The sequence below is a fragment of the Scheffersomyces xylosifermentans genome (genome assembly GCF_036884685.1).
Source record: "Scheffersomyces xylosifermentans strain CBS 12540 chromosome Unknown RJT20scaffold_4, whole genome shotgun sequence".
NCBI classification, from domain to species: Eukaryota; Fungi; Ascomycota; class Pichiomycetes; order Serinales; family Debaryomycetaceae; genus Scheffersomyces; species Scheffersomyces xylosifermentans.
The window spans coordinates 585397-612973 of NW_027042942.1; the positions used below are offsets into that span (position 1 = coordinate 585397).

Sequence of the window (27577 nt, forward strand, 5' to 3'; positions counted from 1 at the left end):
TACCTGTTTCTCACTTTACACATCCATAAACACCTGAGAAGGCAGCAGCAGAGCCTATTTTCTTGTGTTGGACACGTCCTTTCTGTTTTTTTTAGAATCATACACGAAAAGTGAGAGCTACCAAAGTTAACAAGGAGCGGTTTGGAGAGACAAGAGAAAAAAGTAAAGAAAAGATTTCGCGTGTGTTTTCGTCACGTGAGATATCAAGCTGGATACTTGTAACATAGAGAGAGATTATGATGGGATTGCATAAGAGTACGATTCTTTTCAGGCACAGTCTCTACAGGAACGACTGATAGTACTACTATCATGCTGGAGTGAAATTGGCAGATTATCAGATGTTTCACATTAAATCAGTTGTCTTTTAGTGCACTGTGTCAGACTGGGGAGGAAAATGACACGATCTCTCAAAGCTATGGCAGTGCGAGAGGTGGTGACGTCAAGATGGATAAATTCTGCTTGGGCGAGTTGGTGCCAGAATTCCCTAAATCGCTCTATTCGGGATAGCAATTCGCCATTTGAAGACTCCACGCTTTCCAAAAAATACGTTTCTCCATGACGTTAGACTAGTTCTTTACACTAGCTTGTGAACCTACCACTGGCATAGTTTGAATCTTCATCGAGATCAAATGTGGCTCGTGGGTTGCCCCAAGAGGCAGTCTCCCAGATCATAATGCACCTCTCTGGATACCGATGCAAGAAATTTTTCCAAAAATCCAAGACCACGCATCAAAAGCTACAAATGGAATAGAGCTAACTTAATGCGGTGCGTCAAATGATTTTTAATCTATATTTAGGTCTAAAACACCATGAAGCCGATCGTAATGCAGTACTGTCAATTATGTGTGAAATGACAGAGTTACATTCCGCAAAAACTATCAACGTCTCCACGACCAAGGGATGAGTCGTTGCAAACCAACTCAAAATCGCAGAGTCACCTAGAATGGAATGTTAATTAGGAAGCATAGTTTCTTAATTGGGGCTCACCCCTGTGTCCTCTTTATGCCCTGCGAAGCAGTAATTCTTAAAAACGCACTGTGTTCTCTATGCAACTGACAACGGTACTTGGGACCTTAAATGCAGTAGGGCGTTGTACCTGTTGATCTCACATGGATATCTGTCCTACAGATTATGTGAAACTCTCAGAGCTTCGCCTACGCAGCCTTTCCTAAATGTGTGCATTCTAAGGATGAAAGGTATACCCAGACTGCTGAATACAGTCTGTATAGATTGAATCTTGCTAACTGCTACTACTATGAAATCTCTCGTAATGGGCTAACTTGCCACTCCAGACTCCCCAGCCCACTTTCATCTTACCACGAATATTCTCTACCTATATGGTGTACTCGTATGCCTTTCAGGGTGTCTGCTGCAGCTGAATTAGACTTTTTTCAGCACGTCGCTGGTTGCAACCGAAGCAACAGTCACGTGTGCATGCATGATGTACCGGATTTTGCAGTCTAAGGCGCCTGATAACATATAGTTTAGTGGGTTACAGATTGAAGGGTTCTTTCAGTGCGGTTACTTACTTCAACTTGCTTCAACTTGCTTAAAACTGAGGCAGTGTCCCAAGGTCACCTATGAATTGAAAGGCTTCCAGAATTACTGGCTGTCTTATACAACGGAATTGCTCGTACTGTTGCGATTTCTTTTTTTTTTTGTAACGGTGCCTCTTATTCTAAGAGATGAATTTTTTGATGGCTGGACAATTGGGCAAAAGGAAACGCTTGTAGAGAAAAGAGATCAATGTCGTTGTTCGCCTTGATTCAGGTAGATCCAGCATTCTTCAGAAGTAGTTGACTACGCAATTATATTCATTAACTTAGGGTACAAGTCAGGAGCGCACTATTGATGCTTGGCGATAGTAAGAAAGACAAGAACTGTAATTTTTGTATTAAATAAAAGTGCAAAAAAGTAGGAATATGGCTATGGAATGTGGAACTAGATAACAAAAATTGATGAATATTTAGAATCTTCGAGTAAAGCAACAAAATTAAACTGCTTAGACGAGAAAGAAAGAATGTGTAACATGAATGATAAGAATTAAATAAAAAACATAGAATTTTGGAACTAGACCATTTCTGATAGCGATGGGCTGGCTGTGTATGTATATAGTTTTAACTCGTGGAGAAGCTTCCTCATGAGTGAGGAGGCTTATCCAGAAATATGCAAAGGGGTTAGTATGCGTCACTTGAGGGTGTGTCTCACTGATTCGCAATCAAAAAGCGGATGTGGTAGCATGTTTGGCGTTGTGAAATAATGGAGAGTCGTTGTCACTTAATGGTGTACTCACACCATTTTTACGGATGTAGTCAAACTCAAAGAGATCCGAGCTTTCCTCGTGTGTATCTCTTGAGCTAGCAGAGGAGTTAAGGCTGACCTGTGAATTGTTGTGTTGATGTGAGCCAGTGGATTGTGTGTTGATCACAGGAAGCTTGTAGTGATTTCTATTCTTTGGGGGTACTGCTGGAGAACTATTGTAACTAACAGATTTGTAGATGTTCGTCTTACCAGAAGACTGCGAAATAGGTGAGGAGTTGAAGGTATAGTTTGTATTGGACAATTGATGAGGTGGGGGTATATTCATGCTGCTTATTTTTGAAGGCGGCGTATTCATCTGCGGTAAAGATGGTAGCTTACTCCTTGGTTGTGTATTATACATGGTTGAGTTAGCGTTAATATTATTGTTGTTGTTAAACTTCTTCATCATTGCAACCATCAGTTGCAGCATCATAGATGATATTGGTGTAGTTGGAGTCACTGGAGTGGTATCAGGTTTACTTCTCTTTGATGGTGAAGATACAGAAGTCGACATGGAATTGATTCTTATTTGTGGAGAGTTTCCAGTTGGGGTATTATATGGGTTTTTGTAAACAAGGTTTACTTGATGGTAGAAGTATTGAGGACCTTTTGTGTTGAATAATCTGAGAATGTATTCTGAGGCATTCAATACTGCTTTAATCATATTTCTCTTGATGTATTTGTAATGGCTCGTTTCAATCTGTACTGGACTGTCTCCCACCAAAACTCTCTGGTAACATCTGTCACCAGGAAGCAACTCAAATGATTCATTGATTAAATCCATCATGACTTGACTGAGTTCAAGGATATTTATATCGATCAACTCATATGCATACAAACAAATGTAACTGAGAAATTCCTTAACTTTGAACAATTCATTGTTGTCACTGAAAGCAGGCATTATGCTAAATTCGTCACTAGCTATAATATACTCTTCAATGCCAGGGTCGCTGAGGGACCAGTCCAAAGTAGACAAGACATGGATTTCCATTTGCTTGAACATACCTTGATCGTACTTACACTTGGCTCCACATAATTTGACCAACTCGTGTAACTTTGGTAATCTGAATCTCTCTGTTGGGCCCCAGTATTTTCCGCCTGAGCCATATCCCAAGTCATTAATAGTCTTAATTGCTGGGACCTTCTCCAAGTTGTTAAGGTTAACGAAGTGGTTATTTCCTCCTTGCACCTTAGACGCAATCCATAAGCAGGTTGTTATTATTAATTGTGCTTGATCCAAAAGGACTATTCTCTTAGAGCAGTATCTGTCAAAGATTCTTACTGCACGGAAGAAAACAAATGGAAGTATCTTCAATCTTATGGACATCTTGAGTAAGAAGTCTATAAGTTTTGATCTGATGGCGAAAGAAAGGTATGGCTGTTGTTTGTATAATTCAAGGTTTGGTCTATTAGTTTCGATTAATGACAACATCATCTCCTGTATTTCTTCGTAGTATTCATCTAAAGATTGGTTGTGGACAGCAACTTCGGATTCGTACAACTCAGTAGAGTAATCGAATTGAACAAAGTGGGGTACCTTGTTTTCATCGCTATACTTTTGTGTGGGGGTAGATTTGTATGATTTGGGAGTTAGCGGATTTGCAGCACTCATGGCTATTTCTTGAAAATTGAACATGTTGTATAACTTGCAACAATGTCAAAAATAAATGCAAAGTTCCAACTGTAGAAAAACTTCCTAGCCGGTTGAAATGAATGAGGACCAGGTGAATGTGATATGTTGTGCTTTGCAAACGTGCTTAAGCGGTAAGAATGGTAGCGATTGGTAAAAGGAACGAGAGTATACCGGAAGCTTGCTAGACAGAATACACAACACTGGTTAGAGAAAAAGGCACTTGTTGAACGAAAGAGAAAGATACTATCGAAACATTTGGACTAGAGACATATGGGGAATTTTAGGAAGTTATATATATGACAATATTTAAATTTTCATCAAAAGCTCCAATTCAAACATCAAAAAAAACAAATATAAAAAATAATATATAAAAAATAATCCCATGCTGAAAATACAAAAATTTAAAGTTTAGCCTCATATGCATTGAGTTGGCTATATACAGGGGCGTTTAAGAAGTCTCAACAAACAAAACATCATGGCATGTCAGATGTAGAAGAGCCCACTGGCAAGATTTGCAGAGAATCCAAATTCTCCGAAGTGCACTAATTATGGGTGGACTTTTCTTCATTATGGCAACCGTTTCATGGGGTTATTTATTTTTTGGAAGCGGTTGTCATTTGGCACTCATTCTCTTCGTTTAAAACTAAGAATAGCCTGATGGTTTTGATTCGGGAAGGCGTAGATTCGCCGATGGTGGTTTGGAGAAGAACCTCCAAAACGTGTTTTAAGCTTTTCGGGTTCAAAAGGTCAATTCTTGGTGCACTTCACCGCAGGGCCATGTATTGTCTATTGTTTGTTTTCTTTTGACAGCATCATTAATCAAGGCCATACGGTCGCATCCAGTTGACGACGTCAAAACCAAAGGCGTCAATACTTACTTGCAATATCAAAAGACAATGAGCGGCCTCACCTGGTAGGATCTGGTAGGTTGCCTCCTATAAAAGCGGCTCCAATAAAAAATTTGGAAGTATCTCTCTATTTTATTGAGATTGCATATAGGCGCACGTTATTTTTCGTCGTCTAATGCTCTGTTTGGATGAAGTGCAGCATTTGATGAGAATGTTCGGATAAGAAAGACTTGGGTTCTAGATGATTTTTTTCAGCCATTTGTACTTTGAGTTTTGATATACGATCAATTAACTCATATTCAATAAATGTTTCAGGATTGATTCTAGGTATTTGAAATATCTATTCGGAATGCAATACCTGTTTACAAGTTAATGTAAAAGTCTATATTCCGTTTTACGAAAATGAGAACTGGTGAGGGGTCACATGAAGCTACGTTTTCTTCTTTATTCATGGATAAATGTATTCATTAGGCCTGGCTGGTCTAAAGCAACTGATTTCATTGTTAGAACTTTTACTAATGGCATTTAGGATGCAAAAATATAAATTTCCCATTTATGCGCTAATCTATCTTTAGAGTATGCTCCGTCTTATAGACGCTCCTTCGAGAAATCGGGTCAAGTATTGGTGGCCTCTATGTTATGCTGTCGTCTCCGAATCTCCCATCGTATTCTATTATTCAAAAGATTACTAAACTTTCGGTAAAACGATGCTCAGCCTGTGTAATGTTTTACAAATACTCATCCAACAATAGAAACCATCTGGTTATCTTGCCGACTTTGTAAGTTCGAAATATCCGTAATTAAGGTAATAACCGATAACATTTAGTGAGGTTATATTCTTAATTACAAACAAACTGTATAGGAGCTCTCAGACCTCTGACGAAGAGTAGGATCGGTATTGACCTTACTCAGTCAGTGAGGAGGTATCTACAGCATAACCTGGTTTGGGATGGGAACGAGTGGTCTATAAACCATAATTTAGAGTTTCCTCTGGGTGAAATTAGAGTATGTGTTGATAATATGTGAACGAAGGTACGTTATGTGGCGGCTAAGGTCGAATCTCGACATTTTGTAGAACTTCCTTAGAGTTATTGGACGACTAATGTATACTCTATCTGAATACCATATCCCAAATTGCGTCCAGACTTAAATATGGTGCCGTAGTTTGAAAGCCACCAGATTTATTTATAATTGGGTCGGCATGCAAAGAGGATACAATGGGCATTCGTAGAATTGTATAATTATAACTTTGCCTTAAAGACTTTATTGAGTTAATTTCAAAACAATAATCTACTCCTCAATTACAATATAACTACACCAAAGAAACCCTGGCCAGCTCCAGTTCCATTGTACCTTTGGATGTATCAGATTCTTCATTCCTCTATTCAAAATTTTGCATCAATTTAGACGAGGGCAAATGAACAATGCACTATAAACCTCTTCTTTCAGGATTCAACCGTTTTCGGTTGTTGTGCCGCAAACTATATGCAACAGTGCAGATATTCCCCTGACATTGTATGGGAACTAATGGTCAAACGAGAAAATCTCGTCTAATACCCACGTTAAGCCAATCACATAAACGGGTTATATTTTCCCAGTTCGGGAAACTAAGAAGACTTGGGTGCTTTGGAAGGGTTGCTGAGAAATATATTGGCCCATAAGCTGTCGTTGGTTATATTGCAGAAGGGTTTTTTTACAAAGCTTGGATAGAGAAATTCGGCAGTGATGGTTAGTTGCTACAGAGAAGATTATTTCATGACTAAAGGTACCACGGGCTAATGGAGAATTCTTGGGGAACTCGTTTTGACATATATCGGTGAAGGTAATTCAAAACGGTGATCATTACTACCGTTGACTTACGACTTGTGGAGTTGAGTAACAGTGCGACAACTCTCTGTGCCAGAGCCCACTGGGGAGCATCCTGAAGTCACTCCCTAACTTTTCTAGTAACCCGATAGGCTTCAATTCGCCGTAGTAAATGACTATTTACCCAAGCCGCGGTATTTGGCACCCTTGGATTTACAGAAGGTCCAACGTTGTGAACGATACTCCGCTGACATACTCCTATTTCGCCGTGCAATTTGCGTGGAGTGGTTCCATTGTTAGTGATATTTTCATGTCATAACATTCGTGTATTTTGTGATGGTTACAAGTAGGCTTTTCTGTTTTGACTTATCGCAAATTTTTCACATCCGTATACTATGCCAGCGTCAATCCTTAACTGCGTTGAATAGTCCATTGAACCTTATCCATTACAATACAACTATAAAGACCAATTGTCGCTTTACATTCTTTTGGACCATTTATGCTTTACACATGCATTAAAATACAGATCTCTGCATACTAATCGCATCTACCTAAATAAATACGATTTTCTTGTCACGTGAATGGAATTTTCATATCATTCTCTATAAACAATGAACTATACTGAGTTTTGACAACAGTTCAAGGGTAACCAGACTTCGCCCCAACCTTGAAGACTGAAATTGTGCCAGCTAGTAGTAATCCCTGTAGCCCATGTGGAAATACTTATTTGGTACCAGCGACGACACTGCTCCGCTCACTAATGAACCAACTATAGATTACAACCAGACAATTGACTACTACAACGCAAATAACCACCTAAACACAACCAGTAACTTCAAGACAACTGGAGGCAATGCTACAGAGGAAATATCAGGTGATGTTATTGATTACTCAGATGATGAGCTTGACTCTGATGAAGAATTGAATCGTGACTTCCAGAGGATTCTGGAGAATTACACCAAAACGAGCCATTCTCTAGCAGTATCCAACTACTCCTTGCCAAGTGCTTACCCAGGCAAGTTTCCACGCAGCACTCTGGCTACGACGATCCAAAATGAGTATGCAAATACACAGACAGCTAGAGGTCTTCAACTGACTACGAATCATGCCAATATCCTTACAAATAAAATTGTGCCCGATCCGACCACCCAACCGCAACGGTATACAGGCAGGAAGTCCAAGATCACGCCAGATGAGAAGAACGAGGACCGCATAACAGACGAAATTGCCAATCTTCAACAAGAAATCAGCAATGAATTACGAGTTTTTAGGGCAAAAAATAACGGTCAGGGTTTTCTGTTAGAGTCGGCGATCGACCAGGTGAAAAATCAGAACCGGTTCCTTCAGAATATGAACGAGTTAGTTGATATCAGCATAAATGAGAATGAAAAGGAAAATATCCCAGGTAATATTCTCAAGAAGTATCTTGATCTCAAGGAGGCGTACATCAAAGAGATGACAAATTCACAGATGTTCTACAAAGGGTATTACAAGCTCATCGTGAAGTATCGGGCTCTTAAGAAATCAAGCAATTTAGCTACAGGCAAATCCTCAAAGACATCCAAATCGGGACTTAGCATCAAAGAAAAAGTCCGCGTAGTAAAATCATCAACAAAGGACCCTAATATCAAGACTATTTGCGCCAACATCCTACAAGAACTTGACCTGATTGCGGATAAAGATGATCAACTAATTCTAAAGTACAAGCATGATTTGGAGGCGGCCAACAACAGAATTAGACTCCTTGAAGAACAACTAAAGGAAAAATGATGCTAGGTGCACACCACTATGCTATTCTGGAAGAAATATCCTGAACCTTCCCCAAGTGTCATGCTTCGCTTGCGTATAATATTTATTGGTGATTTGCATTCCCAACGAGAGAGGTCTCCATATTCAAGGCATGCTTGACACCTTATGGCCAGCTATTTCATGCATAATGATGTGCAAAGATGCCTCAAATGATACTTAATAAATCTCTTGTCCCAAATAGGGTTTCTTCGATTCTGTTACGTGTCGGACCAGAACTGAGGCATCGGAAGGCTTCACATATGTAATACCGACGCGGTTGCGATTTAGTTGCAAAAGGTATGAGAATGTTGCAATGAAACATTTTCAAAGCGCGAGTTGGAGCACTTCCTGTTGTGTTGAAGGGTCCTTCTAGAGGGGTATTAGCTGGTTCTATTTGAACCTCGTAAATACAAACCCTCTCTCAGAATGTAAGTCATTCGGATCGCTGTTTCGTAAATGCCTGCAAGTGATGATATGACCTGCTATGGAGAGACAACTACAAATTGTGGAATACATTCCATAAGTCCGTAGAATGTTGTGGCTAAGGGAAATAAAATTAGACGGTAGTTTTGCTTCAAAGCATATCAATTTGATATGACGATTCTTAAGTTTAGCGTAAGTCATATCGCGCTTCACCGACGCCAAATCTGATGGGTGCCAGAACTCAAAACATCAAGAAGTTAATCTTTCGAGTTACTGCAAGCTTCATAATCTCTCTTTGGTTGACGAGGAGTATAGCTTTAGGCGTGGCCTGGGCACAATGATGCACTTGAATGGTGAACTTCCACCGTGACATACTTTTTAGATACCCTGGCCAAGCAGGCGCCTCAATGCAAGAATGAAAGGGTTATCGGCTATTGTATCTCGATTTTTAAGGATGCTTCTTGCAGGATAGAGTTACGAAGCTTTGTATCGTTTACAAGTACTTTTAAAGAGGGAAGGACAAGAGGGCTTAATAGATGAATCTTGGATCCATGCAAACATCACATCAAAAGCATTCATCGAATTCAAATTCTGGCACTGAAACATCCTTGGTCACTTAAATTCTCGGTGATTAGTTTCTTGCTCTAGATAGCATGGGCTGATTAGGTTGGTCTTTATTGTTTATATACAAGTGAATCTAATCTAGGTTTACACATACGTAGATGAAGTCATTGCCGGAACACTGGAGTGTGCATCAATATGAATGTTGCCTTCTTCTAATATGCCTTCATTGATACACTCGCTGATGATGGCTTCCCAATCACTCGTAGCTACAAAATAGTATTGGGATACTGATACAAAGAAAAGTGCTATTATCATGCCAAGCCATAAGCCCACAAGCTGCAACTTGAAGTAGAATGCACACAAAAAGGCACATGGTAATGCAATGAGGTAGTAACTTATGAGGTTCAAGATTCCACCTATTTTCTGCCTTCCTTGTCCACGAAGGATACCACCTGTTGAACAAGACAAGAAGTCGTTAATCTGGTAGATTGCTCCGATAATCAAGACCTTTGAGGCTAACTTAATGACATCTTCTTCATTGGTGTACAAGGAAGCAAGAAACTCCCTGAATATGTAAATGAATGAGCAGTTTATGATTCCCAAAGACAACGAGGTATTTATAGCTGCCGAAGTGGCTATCTGTGCTGATTTAATCGAAGCCGCTCCAATGTACCATGCAACTCTAGTTGATGCTGCTATAGAAATTGCAAAGGGAATCTGGTACAACAAAACGCATGTAGTGCTAACAATAGACTGAGCTGCTAACACCTTCGTTCCAAATGTTGACGCAGTGAATGTAATTATTTCGAACGCAAGCCATTCTGCTTCCACCATTAGCACACCAGGAATGGAGAGATCGATCATTTTAGACCAATTTCTAAAGTAAACTGCATCGAGCAACTGCTGCTTTGGCCAGCATTGGTAACCTTTCACAAAGAATATATAGCCATATAGCAGGAAGCACATTAACCAATTAGTGATGACTACAGATAATGGAGCTCCGCTAAATCCTATACCAATATTCTTATCCCAAACCAACAAGTAATTCAAAAAAGCGTTCAACGGGGCGCAGATAATCAAGACGTAAGTTGACGCATGGAAAACTCCCTGACTCTGAAGGAAATGCTTTGCGTTTTCAAACAAGATGAAACCTGGTAATCCAAAGCTCAATATTCTCAAGTAGGTTGCTGCTAAATGACAAAGCTGAGCTTCATCGTCGCCAATTATAGCAAGTAATGTAGGTTCCGCTCCAAATACCCAGAAACAGAACATAGGAAGAAATAGAAGAAGCAATAGGTAGTTACACCTTATAAAATGAAGACCTACCGTATTAAAATCCTTTCTACCATATGCTTGTGCACAAAGTGTATCTAGACAAGTAGACACACCTTGAATGATAGCATACCCTGAAATATTAGCAGTCATAGAACTTAAACTGACCGCTGCTAACTCAGACGGTCCTAATCTCCCCACTGAGAACACAGAAGCGACCGTCAATGAATATTGTAGCAAGAAGGTAAGGATTAACGGAGCTGAATAGTAGAGAAGGACTTTCACTTCTGTCTCGAAGTTTGTCTCAGGTTCTGGTGCTATATCATGATTAGATATGAGATCTGATATGTCTGGAACATGTAAAGAGTTATGCGAAATACTATGAGACAAACGATCTCTTTCGTGGATTGAAGCGTGCTTTATCGTAAATGGTGAAGGGATTCTATCAGGGCCAGCCGAGGCAATTGAAACTCTTCGTTGGTCAATGTAGGATATGATATCACTTTCTTCTTCACTGAGCACTGAGCTATGAGTTGACACAACCGTCAATAGTGGAGCAGTTTCTCCAGTCCCTAGGTTGTTTGACATTTGTAGTATATCTGTGACGTTGTATTAAGACAAAGTACTGGAATGATGTCTAGAAAATACTAGATATTCATAAATATAGCAATCGGTATCTTAAAAGATTTGCAAGATGAGATAGCTACCACGAGGCCCTGTGGGCGAGGAGATAGTTCAGGCGTGAAATATCTTTGTTTCACTTAGCGGCAAAGTGCTAATTCAAGTTCACAATAAGAAGCTACCTCAGTTTTCGTGACTCCCTGCTCTCGAAATGGTGCAATTGCCTTTAAAGGAAATGAATATATGGTTCCTTATGATTACATTCACTGTCCATTTATAGTGGTAGCGATTTAGAGTCTTGGCTGTCGATCGCGGTAGATAACGATCTCGGTAGAACGGTGCGGCGTGGGGCAGTGGGGAGCGAGCTGCCTAATCGCGGAAATTATAGCGAAACAAATGCGAGTCCGATGGAACAATGCAACGAATTCCATAATGGGAAGGTTGAAGACTGATGATGTGAAAAGGAAGATATGGATGTTATGGTGAGTGATGAGAGAGTTAGATAAAGGAAGTGATATTAGACGGTCTGTTGGAGCCGGGATAAGTTAAAACAATTGAACCATGCGAGAAATGGAGCATTTCAGTGATTGAGTCTGAGAGTTGCAAGAAAGGATCGAAGTGATAATAGATTACCACTACAGTGATTCGATGATAATATTTTCATTAGATTCGAAAATCCTGCTTAGCTGTCGTAATTCGGTCGCCATTAGCACGTTGGACTGAAGTGATTAACGCAACTCAAAATTGGCTCATATGAAGGGTTCACTGTTTCCATATGAACTGGAAAAGGACAATTTTCTTCATTTCCTTCATCATTTCCTTCATCATTTTTCATCATTTTTTTCATATTATTAACTTAAAGTTGGCTCAAACCATCGAGGCAATAAGGAACAACAAATTATACTCAAAAACCTTCTTCGTCTCATATAGAAACATCCTCAAACACCTTTATTAAGGGAAAAGAAAATTACATGGTAAACGACCAAAGCAAGAAAATGTAAGATGGTGGGCCCTTATCTCTTTAATCACGACTACAAACAACCACTTCAACATCACTAGCAATCTTTTATTGTAGGATTTCGCTTGCTTTACGTCATAACTTTCAAGGATCTTTTTCTCTCCACACTTCGGGGTTACGCCTAAATGGGATAGACCCGAGATAGTGCCGTGAATAACCGAGCTGCTCTCCTTTACATGCTAATAACAATGTATAGGGGTAGAGTTGCAAGTGTATACGCCTTCAGTGTGAGCAAGGTGCCAGCAGTAACTGCATAGTGCTCTAGAGTTCTGTCTGAGATCTGTACAACCTAATGTAATTTCCATTCGATCGTCGTCCTTGCTCTGTCTCTGATGACAAATCATTAATAACATCTGTAACCTCTGTTGTACCGTAACACGGAATCATCATTTGAACCACCAATGGCACCACACATTCACATATTCAACCAATCTACCCACCACAATGTGAATGTTGATCTAAGATACCTACCACACTACCACCACCACCACCACCACCACAAAAATCCACACCCCAACTACCCTCTATCCTTAGCACGATCGGAATTGAAAAATCAGACTCCACACTTTTCTGGTGTAAGCGCACTTCCGAGTATCCCTCTATTCTCTTATATAAATAGAACTTTGTCTTCTTCTTCTTTTCAAGCCATACATTGTTCTTAATAACATCTTCCATTGAGTTTGAATTTTATCTGCTAACAGTACTAGTAAATCTTGTAACTCAATTCTTATTCAATTGAACAGTATACGTATTTAACCTTTTTCACCCAGCTACTATGTCTTTGCAAGGAAAGTTCTTCAAATTAGCAAACGGAAACACAATTCCTGCCGTAGGCTACGGAACTGGTACCAAGTGGTACAAGACCAGCAACGACGAGCTCGACAATACTTTGGTAGACACCTTGGTTAAGGCCATTAAGTTAGGTTTCAACCACATCGATGGAGCTGAAGTCTATCACACCGATTTCGAAATCGGAAAGGCTATTGAGAAGTCTGGTGTTGCAAGAAAGGATATCTTCATTACCAACAAGTACTGGCCTGGTGGAAACTCCCTTGAGAAGAACAACGGACCTAACCCATACGAATCCTTGAAAGCTAGTTTGAAGAGATTGAACTTAGATTACGTCGACTTGTATTTGATCCACACTCCATACATCACCAAGGAATCTCACGGTTTCGATATTGTAGAGGCTTGGAAGTACTTGGAACAATTGCAAGACGAGGGCTTGGCCAAGAACATTGGTGTTTCCAACTTTGCTGTTGCTGACTTGCAGAAGATCTTGGACTCAAACCCTAAGCACAAGCCTGTTGTCAATCAAATTGAATTCAGTGCTTACTTACAGAACCAAACTCCAGAAATTGTTGAGTTTTCAAGCAAGAACGGCATCTTAATTGAAGCTTACGGTCCCTCTGGTCCACTCACCAAAGGTAAGGGTGGTCCATTGGATCCAGTCCTTGAGAAGTTGGCTAAGAAGTACAATAAGAGCGAAGGTCAGATTTTATTGAGATGGGTCTTGCAAAGAGGTGTTTTGCCTGTTACTACTTCAAACAAGGAAGAAAGAATCAAGTCATTCTTGGATATCTTTGACTTCGAATTAGATGCTTCGGACTTCAAGGAAATTTCTGAAGTTGGTAAGACTCACACGGTCAGACAATTCTTCACCGAGTACAAGAAATTCGACTAAGTTATTGCACTTATACGAGTATAGATGATATATATAACTAACTAATTAAGTCAATATGTAATTGCCCAATACAGTAGACTATGCCTTTTGGATACGAACGTAGTCTCCATTAACCCACTATGCTTGCAACTTGAAACAGATGTCATTCATTATCTGGCCAATGTCGGAGATATGCTCATTCAAGTCATTAATGCTGTTACCTCCAGTTCTTGCAATCTTGGACACTTCTGGGTTCGCCTCAATCTCCCCAAACACTAATATTCCATTGATCTGGTCAATCCTTGAGTTTGGAGGCAACTTCTTGTGTATTATCATGTCTAAGGCCACCTGCTGCACATTTATATCCTGTTCCAAATCGAATAAACGATAAATCTTATCAATTTTGATTGTAGTATAATACTTCGTTAGTATAACAATATTGTTTTCAAGCCAGCTGACTACTAGTTGTTTGGGATCCAAATGTTTGCTAATAATTAGTTGGTAGTTATTGTGGAGATCGCTTGTTATAACATTTAGCCAAAGGTTACGTGGAATAATCCGATTAGACTGTAATAGTTGAACCAATTGAACCAATTCATGAGAATACTCGTCTTTTTCCAACGAGAGGTTCTTACTTAAATACTCAAGGGTATTCTGCTTTCTGAAATCATAGGAGCTGATAATGCATAACTCAAGAATCTTCAAATTTAGGAGCTTGGTCAATGATGCATATATTTCATCATTGAGCGGCATATAGTTCACTATTAGCATCTTTTTGTTGATTACATCGATTAATTTGCGGTTGCTGGGGGTTTGGACAAGATATTGGTAATCTGTCAAGAGATCATTATACTTGACTTTGATATAGAGCTCCTTGTAGTTTTCACGGGGAATGAAGGTTGAGTTTATGATGTTTTTCAAGTACGGTGAAGTCAGAGCGGTCCTGAAGAGTGTTTCAAGCTCCAGGTACTCATTTCCATGCGCCAATATGATTTCTATCTGGAAAAGTACGAGAATGATATTGTAAGCTTCATCTATTTCTGGTATGGGTAGACTAAGTTGAGAGATGTTGTGTTGGGTGAGGTAGTGGTTCAATTCACCGAGTTTTATGTAGTCATTCTTATCGTTTGATGATGTTATAGCTTTGATTTCATTGTGAAGCGATGACATGATATACACCAACAATAATTATCAACTCTCCTAAGGAAGAGAAGAACAAGTGGAGAGGAAAAGTTTAGTTATTACAACGGAATTCGTTAAAGAAAGGAGTAATGTATGTTCCTGTACACTGCTGTATGTGATAAGTGTCTCTTATGTTAACTACTAGTAAGTATTGGATTGGAAAGTTGCAAAAATGTGGAGAAGTTAAGTTGGGGAGGGTCAATTGGAGAGTTAGGGATTGACATTAAAATACGGAGAGTTATAGGCATCCTTTTCTTTTCAGTAAGATGGAAATTGTGTATTAGCTATTGAGTATAGGCATGGTTTCGCTATATCGTGTGCACTAATTCCTCTGCGATGACGGATTCTACGAACTTCTTCTTATTTACTGGAAATTGTGTTAACAGGATATCTCCCTTAAGCAAGTCCCTAAGAGAGTTCACCAATTCGTCTTTCTTGGCCAATTCTCGCACATTGTAGCTCAAACAGTAGTTCAATTTGGTGAACTCATGGGCAATTTCTGCCTGGTGGTTATCCATGAGAGTATCATTCACTATTACTATAAGTTTCTTCTGTAATCTCAAAGTATCAACAATTGACCCAGTTCCCGCGTGTGATATGACCACATCCGATTGAGCTATGTAATTGTCGATTTTATTTGAAAATGGAAAAGCTATTAGCTGAAAATCGGACTCAGAGGATGTGTATATTTTGACAGGCTCTTCTGACTTTGGAACAGCTTTGCTATTGGCTTTCAATTTGAGGTGGTTAACAATTCGGCTTTTCTGCAATAATTCTTCAAAATACAAGTCGCTTACGTGTGTTGAGCCGTGCTTTTTGGACAATTTTATCTCGTTTCCATATTGTACTATGAGTTTATTCACATTGATCGCTAAGAGCTTGGAGATAAATGATTCTGTGACTACGTAGTCCAAAAGCAATTTGAAAGTAACTGTGGCACCTGTAGTTATCAACAATGTCGACATGACTCCAATACGATTAAAATATATACTTTCTTTTAATAATTAGTTTCCTTGGCCAGCCAAAGCAACCACTTTTCACTGACTGATGAAAGAGTTAACATAAAGCCGTGTTCGATACTGGTATACAGTCTGCAGGAACTCTGCTCCACTAATAGTTGTACTGTTTATTCCATTCTTCTCTAAAATTATTTGTTTGAAAAGATTTCCATGGTTGCAAGGAACTCAGAGCCGCTTGTATAAACGCTCCAAATTCATACAGTATCAAAATAATAGGATAAATAGGATAATTCTGCCACTACAAGTCACCACCACATACACAGTAGAGTATATTCATGCAGGTACAGTAATTCACCACGGCCAGGTTAGTAATCATTAAAGGCCGCATTAGGAATAAATCCGTTTTTTGGTGGAGCTACTAATAATTGGGGTGAATCACCATTTCAGCGTGCAGCAGCCCAGCACATGTAGGGCGATTGCAAGGGAATAATCTGTGGTATATTACCCCAGTCAATAATAGAGTAAAATAATTACATATTTACAAAATTACTAAATGCTTAATAATATTACCATATCAATGCATATGAATTGCTAGGTGAGACCACCCAATGAGACGTATGTACTCTAGCTTAAAGCTGGTGGTGAAAAATAAATATTATAAAACGGAGGTGGAGTCCGGTATCTGTTTGCTGCATTTTAGAAGAAACAGTATATACATCACCCCTATACAAACAAAACCTAACAGATAAAGTCTTCACCATTAAAATGTCATCTGGATTAACTTACTTCGTTACTGGCGGAAACCGTGGCCTCGGATTCGCTATTGTCAAGCAATTGGCTGCTGCCAACCACAAGGTCATCGCTACTACTCGTGATGTAGCCAAGTCTGTAGAGTTGCAAAAGTTGGCAGACAGTAACAGCAATATTCACATTGTCAAGCTTGACCTCTCCAGCATAGAATCTATTGAAGCATTGGATGCTCAAATTTCTAAAATTACAGATGGTGTTGACATCTTCATTTCAAACGCAGCAATTTCAGACTCTTATTACAAGGTAACCGATGCTCCAAGAGATGTCTGGGTCAACCACTATTTAACCAACGCCTTGGGTCCTATTTTGGTTTTCCAAACTTTATACAAGTATTTGCAAAAGCGTCCAACCAAGAAAGTCGTTTTCATATCCACTGCTGCCGCTTCGATCACCCAGTACATTCCTTTCCCGGCTAGCGCCTACGCTCAGTCTAAGGCCGCTCTTAACTTCTCCACAAAGGAGTTGAGTTCCGAATTACAGCCCGAAGGATTCGTTGTTATCGCTGTGAGTCCAGGACTCGTTTCTACTGATATGGGAGCCTATGGATTTTCTCAAATCAAGAAGCTTGCTTCTCCTGAGGTTGTTGATGCATTGGAGAAGGTGTCTGTCAGTCCTGAAGACAGTAGTGCAGGTGTCCTCAAGTTGATTGACGGTTTGACTGAGAAGGACAATGGTACTTTCTTCAACTACACCGGAGAAGAGCTTGCCTTTTAAGTATATAGTCGCTTTTTAGCTATCTGTTAGTACTATACTATATTTCTTTTTTGTCTTTAATACATCAATAACAGTATTGCTATACCATGAATATACAAGGCTCTTGTACTACTCGACTTTTTTGCAATCTCCTGTATGTATCATATTGCGCGTACTATGAGCACTGGCCTCCAAAAATGTCAACATAGAAAATAGTAAACGATCGTATAGCTGAAAAACCTGCAAAAAATCAGAGAAGCACTAACACAATAGACAAATATATTCTTCGTATTACATGTACAGCCTTAAGTAGTGTCGTATACGTTCGCTTTTCTTGGTTGGTATTTTAACAGTATTAACTGCAGCGATTTTCCAAGGTTATTTTGAAATTCTCTTTCTCTAGCAGTAAGTGATTGCAAAACAGATATACATAGTGAAAAATGAGATTAGCTATATACTTATTGATCCCAGTTTTGTTCTACTCGATTTTGGACCGTTTGTTCTACACCTGGTTACCCACCAACTACAAGTTCGACAAGGAAAAGTTGGCTGCATTGTCCAGGGAAGTGATCGCTAACCACCCAGACGGCAATGCTACTGCCATCATCATTGAATTGGCACCTAAAATTAAGGCCGAATACCCAACTCTTATCAACGACTTGAATTTCGATGATTGGGTCTACAACAACGCTGGTGGTGCCATGGGTACTATGTTCATCTTGCATGCTTCGATCTCCGAATACTTGATTTTCTTCGGAACTGCTATTGGGACTGAAGGTCACACTGGTGTCCATTTCGCAGATGACTACTTTACCATCTTGGCAGGAAAGCAGCTTGCTGCTTACCCTGGTGCAACAGTTCCGGAAGTTTACTTGCCAGGTGACGTTCACCACTTGCCTAAGGGTCATGTGAAACAGTACGCTATGCCAGGTGAAGCCTTTGCCTTGGAATTAGCTCAAGGATGGATTCCAGCCATGTTGCCTTTTGGATTTTTGGACACTTTAAGTTCTACTTTAGACTTCCAGACTTTCGGCAGAACTGTCTGGTTTACTGGTAAGGACATGATTAAGCACTTGTTGAATGGCAAGTTCTAAGTCAAATTCCTACCATTCCTTTAGATTAATATAAATTTCGATATCCCAAAAAAATGGGAATGCAAGTACTTGTGAGCTATCCTACAAACTATATAAGCCCACTTAATATATCTTCATCCAACATTTACTGTAAACAACAATGGTAACTCTATGTAAATTTTATTATTAAACAAGAATATTTTGACATAATTCAATATGCGTAATTAGAACAGATAATTACTCTATAAAGTAATTGATGCTAGAACAGTTCGAAGAGGAGACAAATTGGTCAACATCAGTGGGACTGATGCTAAATAGGTAAAAAAACAAATCAAATGCAAGGTACAGCGACACACGACAGTAGAGATAAGTCGGCTAGAGGGAGACAAGTTCAAGCTGCTCTCTAATGTCTCGATTTGCTGCAACAGCCATGATGGTGAATGATACAAAACATAATAATGAAAAGGATATGAATATCCGCACAAATTAATACATAGTAACAAACTGAAATGGAGGTACTCACATAATAATACAAGGTCGGTAATGCAGAATTCAGTTAAGCAACGAGCGCTGCATTTAACGAACAACACAAATTTTGCAATCATGCACAGTGACCACCCAATTGCAACAAGGATTTAGCTACACTGAAACTGTTTGGTGTACCAAAGTTGTTGGAAATGGGAGACGATGTAATGATCGTCTTGTTCTTGTCGTCTTCTTCATCCTCATCGACGGTGGCTCCGTCGCTGGACTTGGCATTCTCGCCTAAAACGGATAACATGGAGCCGCTGCTCGTTGTTGCTGCATTAGTAGTTGCGTTTATGGTAGTATTATTCGTGGTATTGAGTATTGTCATGTCGTTATCTTCATCGATAGTATCGTCGTTCTGGTTGGTGGTAGCGGCGTTGGGGTAAAAGCGCGTAGAATTAGCTCTTCTCATAGGGGTTTTCAAGATCTTATTAATTGATGGCAACGATGTTGAATTACCGTTTGAAAACGATCCCACGCCAACGTTAGCATTGGGCGCCACTACCGAAGATGGGGCGTTAATTTGGATGGAAGGTATGGAAACAGATCCCAAAACAGATGCTGCAGCGTATGGTAACAAAAATGAGTTCTGCGAGAATGAGGTAAGGGTGGATGGCATGTGTGTTATGATATTAAGAGAGTTGGTAGCCGAAGCTTTACCATCATTAGAGAACTTGGGCAACTTGACTTCGTTAACTAACAAAGGCAATTGCTTCTTCTCAGTGAAAGAATTAGAGGAGTGGAAAATGGAGTTCTTTTTGATTTGGAACAATTTCAACTTCTGATTCTTTCTATTAGAGTTGATCTGTTTGTTGTATGCAATTTTTGATAAGGAAGGACGGTTATTTTGATTGGAAGTGGAGTTGTTTTTCCCCTTTGGGGAGGATTTACTTAATAACTTGGTCTTTGTTTTCAAGTTGATGTTTATGGAAGACGAATAAGGCGCAGGTTCTGGTGGGATTGGCAATTGGTTAACGACTTTGGACTGATCACGTTCATTTGAAGGGGTAGGTGATGCTGTGGGTGAACGGAATGTGTTTTTGGACGATTCGCTAGGGGTTATGCTTCTCTTTATAGAAGTCTTAGACTCCGTAGCAAAGAGAAGGGTATCTTGAGAATCCAATGTCTTAGTACTCTCGTTGGATTGCTTCTGTTGCAATTTGTAGAGAGCCAATTGCAACTTCAACTTTAACTTGGTTGCTGCAAGTCCAGCAGCATCATTCTTGAAAACGTTTGGTTGATTTCCACGAGGCTTGGCCTTTAAATTTGGTGATGAACAAGTGGAGGACGTCGATCTGTAGTCAGAGAAGCTCATGGACTTAATTGGAGAGAACTTTCTGTGCAAACTTATAGAAGACGTCGACGTTGTGGATGCTGATAATGAAAATGACTTGGAGCTAAGATCGCTGTGTCTCTTCTTGAAGAGAGGAGTTAATGCTAATGACGTTGTCGAAGCGGCTAAGCTGAGTCTATTTGCAATGCTTCTCTTTTGAGATAAGTTAGCAGCTCTGAACAGCTTCGATTGACCCACGACTTGGCTAGTACTTGTGATTGACTGCTTGTTGTTCTTGAGAGTTGGTCCCTTTGGACTTGAGTTTGCCGTGCTTGAGTTGGAGTTCAAGCGGGAGTTGTGAATAGGCGCCAACGCGACTCTGTTGGTGGTTAAGGACATTTTTGGGCAAGAGATTAATTGGCGAAAGACGTGATTGATATCTGATATTTGATGCTGAACACAGATCTCCGGTGGGTGGTAGCTACTAAAACGAGTGGTAGTGGATACTATGACTGGAGAGCTTGGGTTGCAAAGACAAACAGACGTGACTGGGGAGTTTCTGGTGGTGATGGTGGCAGCTACGAGCGGACGTTCTGCGACGAGTATAGAGAAGTTCTATAGGAAGAGCGTGGTACCACCAGAAGAGAACAGGAACAGAACAAACAGGTATTCACAAATAACAGGCAGAGAAGCAACAGGAAGAACAACCGAAGTATATATTACTATTGAACCAGAAACAACGATGTTGATAATAATAATTATAATAATAATAATAATAATAATAATAATAATAGTATCACAAATAAAAATAATAATAATATTATATATTCAATCCAGTAATTAGTAAATACCCAAATATACTAGCTACCAAGATCACGGGTTTTGTTTTGATTTGTAGAGGAAGAAGATCGACTTTTGTGAGTTTGGGTGTGTCAACTATGCAGCGGCCAGTGTGTAGACTAATATGGGAACCATCCACTGACAAGCGAGAGGTGGAGATGCGACTGCAAATTGCGAGAATCGCGTTTGGGCAGGAACCTTGCAAGCTCGTCTGGTAATTGGGGCAGATTGGAGTGTTAAACACTTGGACAGTACTAGCGACACGCCAGAGGCAGCGAGTTTCTGCAGCCGGACCCCAACAAAGCTTGTTTAGTTGAATTAGGTGGAACCAACTGCAAAGTCGGAAACAGTCAATATGGAAACAAGTAAAAGCCCAATGCCAGTGTCGTGTTGGCTTGCGACCCTGTCTGACCAGTGAACAGCCTCAGCAACCACCCTGAGCGATGTCGCTACGTGTTTTGCAGCACCTAATCGAGCGGTGTTTGGGCATAATATTATGGTATTGCCTTTTACAGACGTTAGGCCGCCCACCTAAATGTCGCGAGCGTGTTGTGATTGTTTATGTTTTTGGCGAGGCACGAAACGCTTTTTTGCAGTTAATTATATGCAAAGCGGGTCGGAGTGCGTTCCTGACAATGCAGCCCAGCCAACACGAGACGAGAGGGTGCTACAGGCGACGCCAATTGATTTGGGTACAATCTCTACAGAGGGGAGGCAGAATACACTTTAGGGATGAAGTTGTAAGCCACATCGAAGAACGTATCGAAATGCGACTGATCGTCAGTATTAAGGTACTTACTTCAGGAACTGTCCAAACAACTGGTAAGTTAAGGGCATTGAATCACTGTTTGAAACAAACTCGATGTGTCCCCCTTCCGTTAAGGGCTCCTGTCTCAATCCCATTACTCTTAATCCTTCCTCGCTGTAGCCTAAACAATTTTATGACGTCGTTCTCAAGGCTTGGCCAGCGCCCCGTCGTGTAACAATTCCCATCCAAAACCAAGCAAATGGTGCTGTGTAGAACTAGTAGTCTCTGTTTAAGTTAGTGGCGATCTAAACTCCTAAGTCGTGGCACGTCTTTTCAATTCTCGAAAACATCTCGCTCGCTAAATACATAGAAATCTAATTTAAATAGTCACGTATGTTGGGTCACGCTCGCATTCCCTTGTAGCGTGTATGTGTGATATCTGGACAGCGCGAATTGTTTGTGATTTGCAACCCAAACAATCCCAGTTTGGCAATTTATACGAGATACTCTACAGGAATAAGCCTAACACTTACGAATCTATGTGTTTGTTAGAGTTAGCTACGGATTTTAGTTCTGACTAGCGTAACTATTCTCTCGCGGGTCCGTTCTTTTGTTGACGAGTGTTTATGTATACAAAGAATTTCCTATTTTGCACTGGAAGAACGAAACCTTGTAGGCAATGATGAATGTTTAAGGTTATGGCATCTGGTCAAAGACGAGATGTTGTTGCGTGATGTTTGCTTCTTGGTAAACGCTGCAAAGACATTCCGTGTCATTCTACTCAAAGAATACATTGATTGCAAAAACTTGTAGCACCATTCTGCTTCACCTCATTTCTTCACGAGATGTTGAGATAGAGAAGAAAATTTGTAAAATTTTTGAGAATTCATGAAAATATGGGTTTCTTCATCTAAACAGTTTAGAAGCAGTAATTCTTGTATTTTTTTTCCAACTTTGTTCTACGGTATGTATCATACCTATCCTTAAGATACGTAAGTAAAGGCATGATATATATACATCACGAGCATTTAACCCTTTATTCTGCATTTTCTATTATTTGTCCAGACTTCATGCATCATCACAATACTCTGCTATACTGGAACTCTACACAACTCACTAAAAAATCTAACTCACACCACGTAAGTAATTGAAGTACATACAGTCACCTCTCTTCAACAATCATACCCACACTCCAATTGCTCATCTCTTCTATAAACCCTTCCACCTTACAAGAGTTCTTCCCAACACTATTAATTTCAATGCTCACTCGGATAATACAGGACCCCACATCCCGGTTTATCCCCACCCCTCACTCTAACTGATAAGACCCCTGACCTGCGCACGACCTACAAATGACCTTCTTAAATGTAACACACCGTTTCACTGTGTAGAAGATAAAGAAGACAACTGTTGCTTCACGTCACCATCGCTTTTAACCTACCGTATACGCGGTTCGATAAAGTAATAAGGACTTCATCGATTTGCACATTGAACCGACGTTAGTTGTGAATCAATTTGGACACTAAGAAGTTGAACTATCTATACTTCACCGCAGAGTTACACACTTGGTGAGCCCTATCGCTATTTGCCTTCATTATCTCCACAGCCGCCAGCCATGTTAAGATCCAAATTCTCATCCTTGAGGGAGTACTTGACTCCTATAAGCCATGCTTCCAATTTCTCCACCACAGGAGAAATTAATCCCGAGGAATTTGTTCAAGCCGGAGACTATTTGGTATCCAAATTTCCCACTTGGGAGTGGTCCACCTGCCCCAAGGATTTACAGAAGAGCTTTTTGCCAGCGGATAAGCAGTTTTTGATTACAAAGCATGTTCCAAGCTACCAGAGAGCATCAAACTACTTAACTGGTGGAATTGTTGACTTCGATGAGGAAGATGAGGAATACGAGGATGAAGAAGGAGATGGATGGGTAAAGTCTCGTAAGCTTACCACTGGTTCTACAACTAACACTGATACTGAACAGAACGAGCAGCAGGTGCCAGAAATAAACGATATCGATGACTTGATCGATGAAAATGCCGAGGACGACGACGAGGATGCAGATGACGACTTTGACGACCTCGACATTAAAAATACTGATGCAAATTTGAGAAGATATGATTTATACATCACATATTCAACTTCCTACAGAGTGCCCAAGATGTACTTAGTGGGATACAGCTCGAACGGTATTCCACTTAACCCGGAACAGATGTTTGAGGACATAAACTCCGATTATAAAGACAAAACGGCCACAATCGAGAACTTGCCGGTAGCGCACAACACCACATCCGTCTCAATCCATCCTTGCAAACACTCCTCCGTCATGAAGGTCTTGATGAAGCACTCGGAGTTGAAGAAACAGAAGCAGGAGGATGTGGAAGGATTGAGCGAGGATTTAAAGAAGACGTCGATTACAAGTGAGAACAAGACCGAGACTACTGAAGAGCCAACCATCCGAGTTGATCAATACTTGGTAGTTTTCTTGAAGTTTATTGCCAGTGTAACTCCAGGAATAGAGTACGACTACACCACTCCGACGTTTTTGTGAATGGGAAAACAATACCATGATTAGTTGGCGCATTTACATCCTATTACCTTTCCAGATATGTACGTAGAGAGGTTGCTGGGCAACCATAGATAATACAGAGTATGTAGTTTTCGAAATTATTTATTCTTTCTTTTTTTTCATTTGCAACCATTGTATGTTATTTTTCACACGACGGTTTCTTTAGCGTATACTCCAAGCTTGCTCTTTTTTTTTCATGAGCACAACTTCAATGTCGCCCGAGGATGTTCTATTTTTTAACTAAAATCAATGATTTTGTTTCCTCTTGAACCATTCAAGCAAGTGCCAATTCTCCGTTAATACCACATATATATTTGTAGAAAATTCCGTGTCTATTAAATTAATAGAATAGTGACAGTTGTCGTATTCGCAGCCAGTTGCCTCGGCTCAATCCGGCAAAATTTTGAGCTTCAGTAATGGCAAGTATAGTCACGTGCCTATGAAATGCCCTTGTTTTGAAACTTAAGTAGCCATACATGGACTATACGATGATATATATTCTACAATTAAGAATTGGATAGTGCTTGCTTGTCAAGAAGATAGTGCTGTTGCTGATAGCGTGCTTCTGCAAAAGAATTGATTCTTGATTGACGTTAATTGCTGCTCTTACCTTGCAATACGGAACTGTGGGGTATACCTATACTAGCAGAAATCAAATTTTCTATTCTACATTCGTTTGTTTTTGCTGTTGATATCCTCAAGCAGCAATTGTGCGATTACTTGACCAAGGTTACACCAGGTACAATCAAATTTGCTGCCAAGGGATTGCTAAACGTAGTCTGCGAAAATGTCCTCGCTTATCAATAGAAAAAGCAAAGAGGGAGGTGATTCAGGTAGGAACCAAGATCACGATGAAGATCAAGGTATCTCCAGTGGAGTACTGGCAAACACAAGCTCCTCCGGAGGCTATATCGAGAACTTGTTTTCGGCTCACACTACCGGACCCGATGGAAAAGAAGGACACCATATCCATACCCACCTTGGAACACCAGATAGTACCTATAAGACGATACCTCTCAAGAAGAAATTACATGAAACAAGGCGTTTCGTGTTTGTTTTGGGTGCAATTTTGGGACTCTTGATAACCGTGATACTTTCCAGTAACAATGAGCGTGTCAAGAATGAGTTCGACAAGTTGGTCAACTTCGAAGGTGTCTCATTGTTCGAAGATTGGAGAGAAATCTTACCCAGTAGTGACTGGAAGGATATTCTACCAACAAGTCTTCAGTCCATGTTAAGCGAAGCTGAATTTGAGCTGAAGGATGATAAGTTGCATGGCTCGGCTGAATCCTTCTCTGTCGGAAGAAGATTGGCACAACAGAACTTGACAGATAAGTATAATGTTGTTCTTGTTCCTGGTGTCATCTCGACCGGAATTGAGTCTTGGGGTGTAAGCGTAGACGGAGATTGTCCTTCTATCAATCACTTCCGTAAACGTCTTTGGGGTTCCTTCTATATGTTAAGGACAATGTTTCTCGATAAAGCCTGTTGGTTGAAACATATCATGCTTGATACAGAAACTGGCTTAGACCCCCCAAATATTAAATTGAGAGCTGCTCAAGGTTTTGAGGCAGCTGATTTCTTCATGGCAGGATATTGGATTTGGAACAAAATCTTGCAAAACTTGGCAGTTATTGGCTACGGACCAAATAACATGCTTAGTGCCTCCTACGATTGGAGATTGGCATACTTGGACTTAGAGAGAAGAGACGGCTACTTCTCGAAAATTAAGAGTCAGATTGAGGTCAGTCACAGATTGAACGGGCAAAAATCTATTCTAGTTGGTCACTCTATGGGGTCTCAAGTCATCTACTATTTCATGAAATGGGTAGAAGCAACCGGTGAAGACTACGGAAATGGTGGAAATACATGGATCAACGATCACATTGAAGCATTTGTGGATATTAGTGGTTCTTCTTTGGGAGCTCCAAAGACCCTTCCAGCCTTATTATCTGGTGAAATGAAAGATACAGTTCAATTAAACGCTTTGGCTGTCTATGGATTAGAGCAATTTTTCAGTAGAAGAGAAAGGGTCGACATGTTGCGCAGTTTTGGTGGAGTCGCCAGTATGATTCCAAAGGGAGGAGACACAATCTGGGGCAATTTAACTAATGCTCCAGACGATCCGACAAATACTTTGGAGACAAAAAATTTACCTAACCTCCAAGGCCCTAAGAATGAAAGTTTTGGTACTTTTATCAGATTCAAGTCAGATGACGGAAAATTCCATAACCTCACTATCCAACAAACTATTGATGATTTATTGGAGCAATCTCCAGCATGGTACTCAAATAGAGTAAAAGAACAATATTCATTTGGTATTGCTGCTACTGCTGAGGAGCTTAAACGCAATAACCAAGATCACCTGAAATGGTCAAATCCTTTGGAAGCAGCTTTACCAAATGCCCCGGATTTGAAAGTATACTGCTTCTACGGAGTCGGAAAGGCGACAGAGAGAGCTTACACATACACGAAGGCTGACAAACAAACCAAATTGAAGATGGTGATAGATTCAGAAGCCGAAAACCCCGTATTCTTGGGAGACGGTGACGGAACTGTGTCATTGTTGACTCACTCTATGTGTCACGAATGGAAGAAGGGTTCAAAATCCAGATTCAACCCTGCAAATATCCCAGTTACTATTGTTGAGATTAAGGATGAACCAGACAGATTCGATATTAGAGGAGGAGCCAAGACCGCAGATCATGTTGATATTCTCGGATCTGCCGAATTGAACGAATTAGTCTTGAGAGTTGCGGCTGGAAAAGGGGATACAATTGAAGATGTTTTTGTTAGCAATCTTCGTGAGATTGTAGAGGGAATGAAAATATAAACAAGAGTAAATAGAGTATAGTATTCGGAGAGTTTGTCTCTCCTTAGAGGTTGAGAGAGCGTATAGGAAATATACGAATGGTATTGGATAGAAGTGTAATTACGAGGTTGTGAATCGTTGGATCCACCATAA

The 27577-nt window shown here is 40.1% G+C and overlaps 12 protein-coding genes across 12 annotated transcripts; 7 read left to right on the top strand and 5 right to left on the bottom strand. All coding sequences in view use genetic code 12, as the record gives it.

The window, feature by feature from the left end:
* Positions 1-2869: 2869 nt before the first annotated feature.
* Positions 2870-3913, bottom strand: HGC1 (cyclin; the record flags this gene model as incomplete). Its single annotated transcript, XM_064921569.1, has 1 exon — positions 2870-3913. A coding segment is annotated over one exon (1044 nt), but the record flags the coding sequence as incomplete, so codon positions are not given.
* Positions 3914-7203: 3290 nt separating this feature from the next.
* RJT20DRAFT_42171 (uncharacterized protein) lies at positions 7204-8562 on the top strand. Its single transcript, XM_064920090.1, has one exon. It carries the CDS (start codon positions 7300-7302, stop codon positions 8356-8358), a length of 1059 nt encoding a protein of 352 aa, XP_064774247.1. The 5' UTR covers positions 7204-7299; the 3' UTR covers positions 8359-8562.
* Positions 8563-9253: 691 nt separating this feature from the next.
* RJT20DRAFT_42169 (uncharacterized protein) lies at positions 9254-11627 on the bottom strand. Its single transcript, XM_064920089.1, has one exon. The coding sequence runs from the start codon at positions 11221-11223 to the stop codon at positions 9508-9510; it is 1716 nt and encodes a 571-aa protein (XP_064774248.1). The 5' UTR covers positions 11224-11627; the 3' UTR covers positions 9254-9507.
* A 1211-nt stretch (positions 11628-12838) lies between these two features.
* RJT20DRAFT_42166 (aldo/keto reductase) lies at positions 12839-14016 on the top strand. Its single transcript, XM_064920088.1, has one exon. It carries the CDS (start codon positions 13050-13052, stop codon positions 13956-13958), a length of 909 nt encoding a protein of 302 aa, XP_064774249.1. The 5' UTR covers positions 12839-13049; the 3' UTR covers positions 13959-14016.
* RJT20DRAFT_42165 (uncharacterized protein) lies at positions 14017-15164 on the bottom strand. The gene has a single exon (XM_064920087.1). The coding sequence runs from the start codon at positions 15105-15107 to the stop codon at positions 14076-14078; it is 1032 nt and encodes a 343-aa protein (XP_064774250.1). The 5' UTR covers positions 15108-15164; the 3' UTR covers positions 14017-14075.
* RJT20DRAFT_127989 (N-acetylglucosaminyldiphosphodolichol N-acetylglucosaminyltransferase catalytic subunit) lies at positions 15155-16288 on the bottom strand. Its single transcript, XM_064917144.1, has one exon. The coding sequence runs from the start codon at positions 16082-16084 to the stop codon at positions 15428-15430; it is 657 nt and encodes a 218-aa protein (XP_064774251.1). The 5' UTR covers positions 16085-16288; the 3' UTR covers positions 15155-15427.
* A 135-nt stretch (positions 16289-16423) lies between these two features.
* On the top strand, positions 16424-17757 carry RJT20DRAFT_127990 (SDR family oxidoreductase). Its single transcript, XM_064917145.1, has one exon. It carries the CDS (start codon positions 16844-16846, stop codon positions 17600-17602), a length of 759 nt encoding a protein of 252 aa, XP_064774252.1. The 5' UTR covers positions 16424-16843; the 3' UTR covers positions 17603-17757.
* Positions 17758-17801: 44 nt separating this feature from the next.
* ERG2 (C-8 sterol isomerase) lies at positions 17802-18820 on the top strand. Its single transcript, XM_064917146.1, has one exon. The coding sequence runs from the start codon at positions 18022-18024 to the stop codon at positions 18673-18675; it is 654 nt and encodes a 217-aa protein (XP_064774253.1). The 5' UTR covers positions 17802-18021; the 3' UTR covers positions 18676-18820.
* Positions 18821-21213, bottom strand: NRM1 (Nrm1p). Its single transcript, XM_064917147.1, has one exon. It carries the CDS (start codon positions 20852-20854, stop codon positions 19256-19258), a length of 1599 nt encoding a protein of 532 aa, XP_064774254.1. The 5' UTR covers positions 20855-21213; the 3' UTR covers positions 18821-19255.
* A 32-nt stretch (positions 21214-21245) lies between these two features.
* RJT20DRAFT_127993 (uncharacterized protein) lies at positions 21246-22419 on the top strand. Its single transcript, XM_064917148.1, has one exon. It carries the CDS (start codon positions 21739-21741, stop codon positions 22276-22278), a length of 540 nt encoding a protein of 179 aa, XP_064774255.1. The 5' UTR covers positions 21246-21738; the 3' UTR covers positions 22279-22419.
* Positions 22420-23231: 812 nt separating this feature from the next.
* RJT20DRAFT_127994 (uncharacterized protein) lies at positions 23232-24878 on the top strand. Its single transcript, XM_064917149.1, has one exon. The coding sequence runs from the start codon at positions 23659-23661 to the stop codon at positions 24592-24594; it is 936 nt and encodes a 311-aa protein (XP_064774256.1). The 5' UTR covers positions 23232-23658; the 3' UTR covers positions 24595-24878.
* Positions 24879-25123: 245 nt separating this feature from the next.
* LRO1 (phospholipid:diacylglycerol acyltransferase) lies at positions 25124-27551 on the top strand. The gene has a single exon (XM_064917150.1). It carries the CDS (start codon positions 25400-25402, stop codon positions 27443-27445), a length of 2046 nt encoding a protein of 681 aa, XP_064774257.1. The 5' UTR covers positions 25124-25399; the 3' UTR covers positions 27446-27551.
* Positions 27552-27577: the final 26 nt, after the last annotated feature.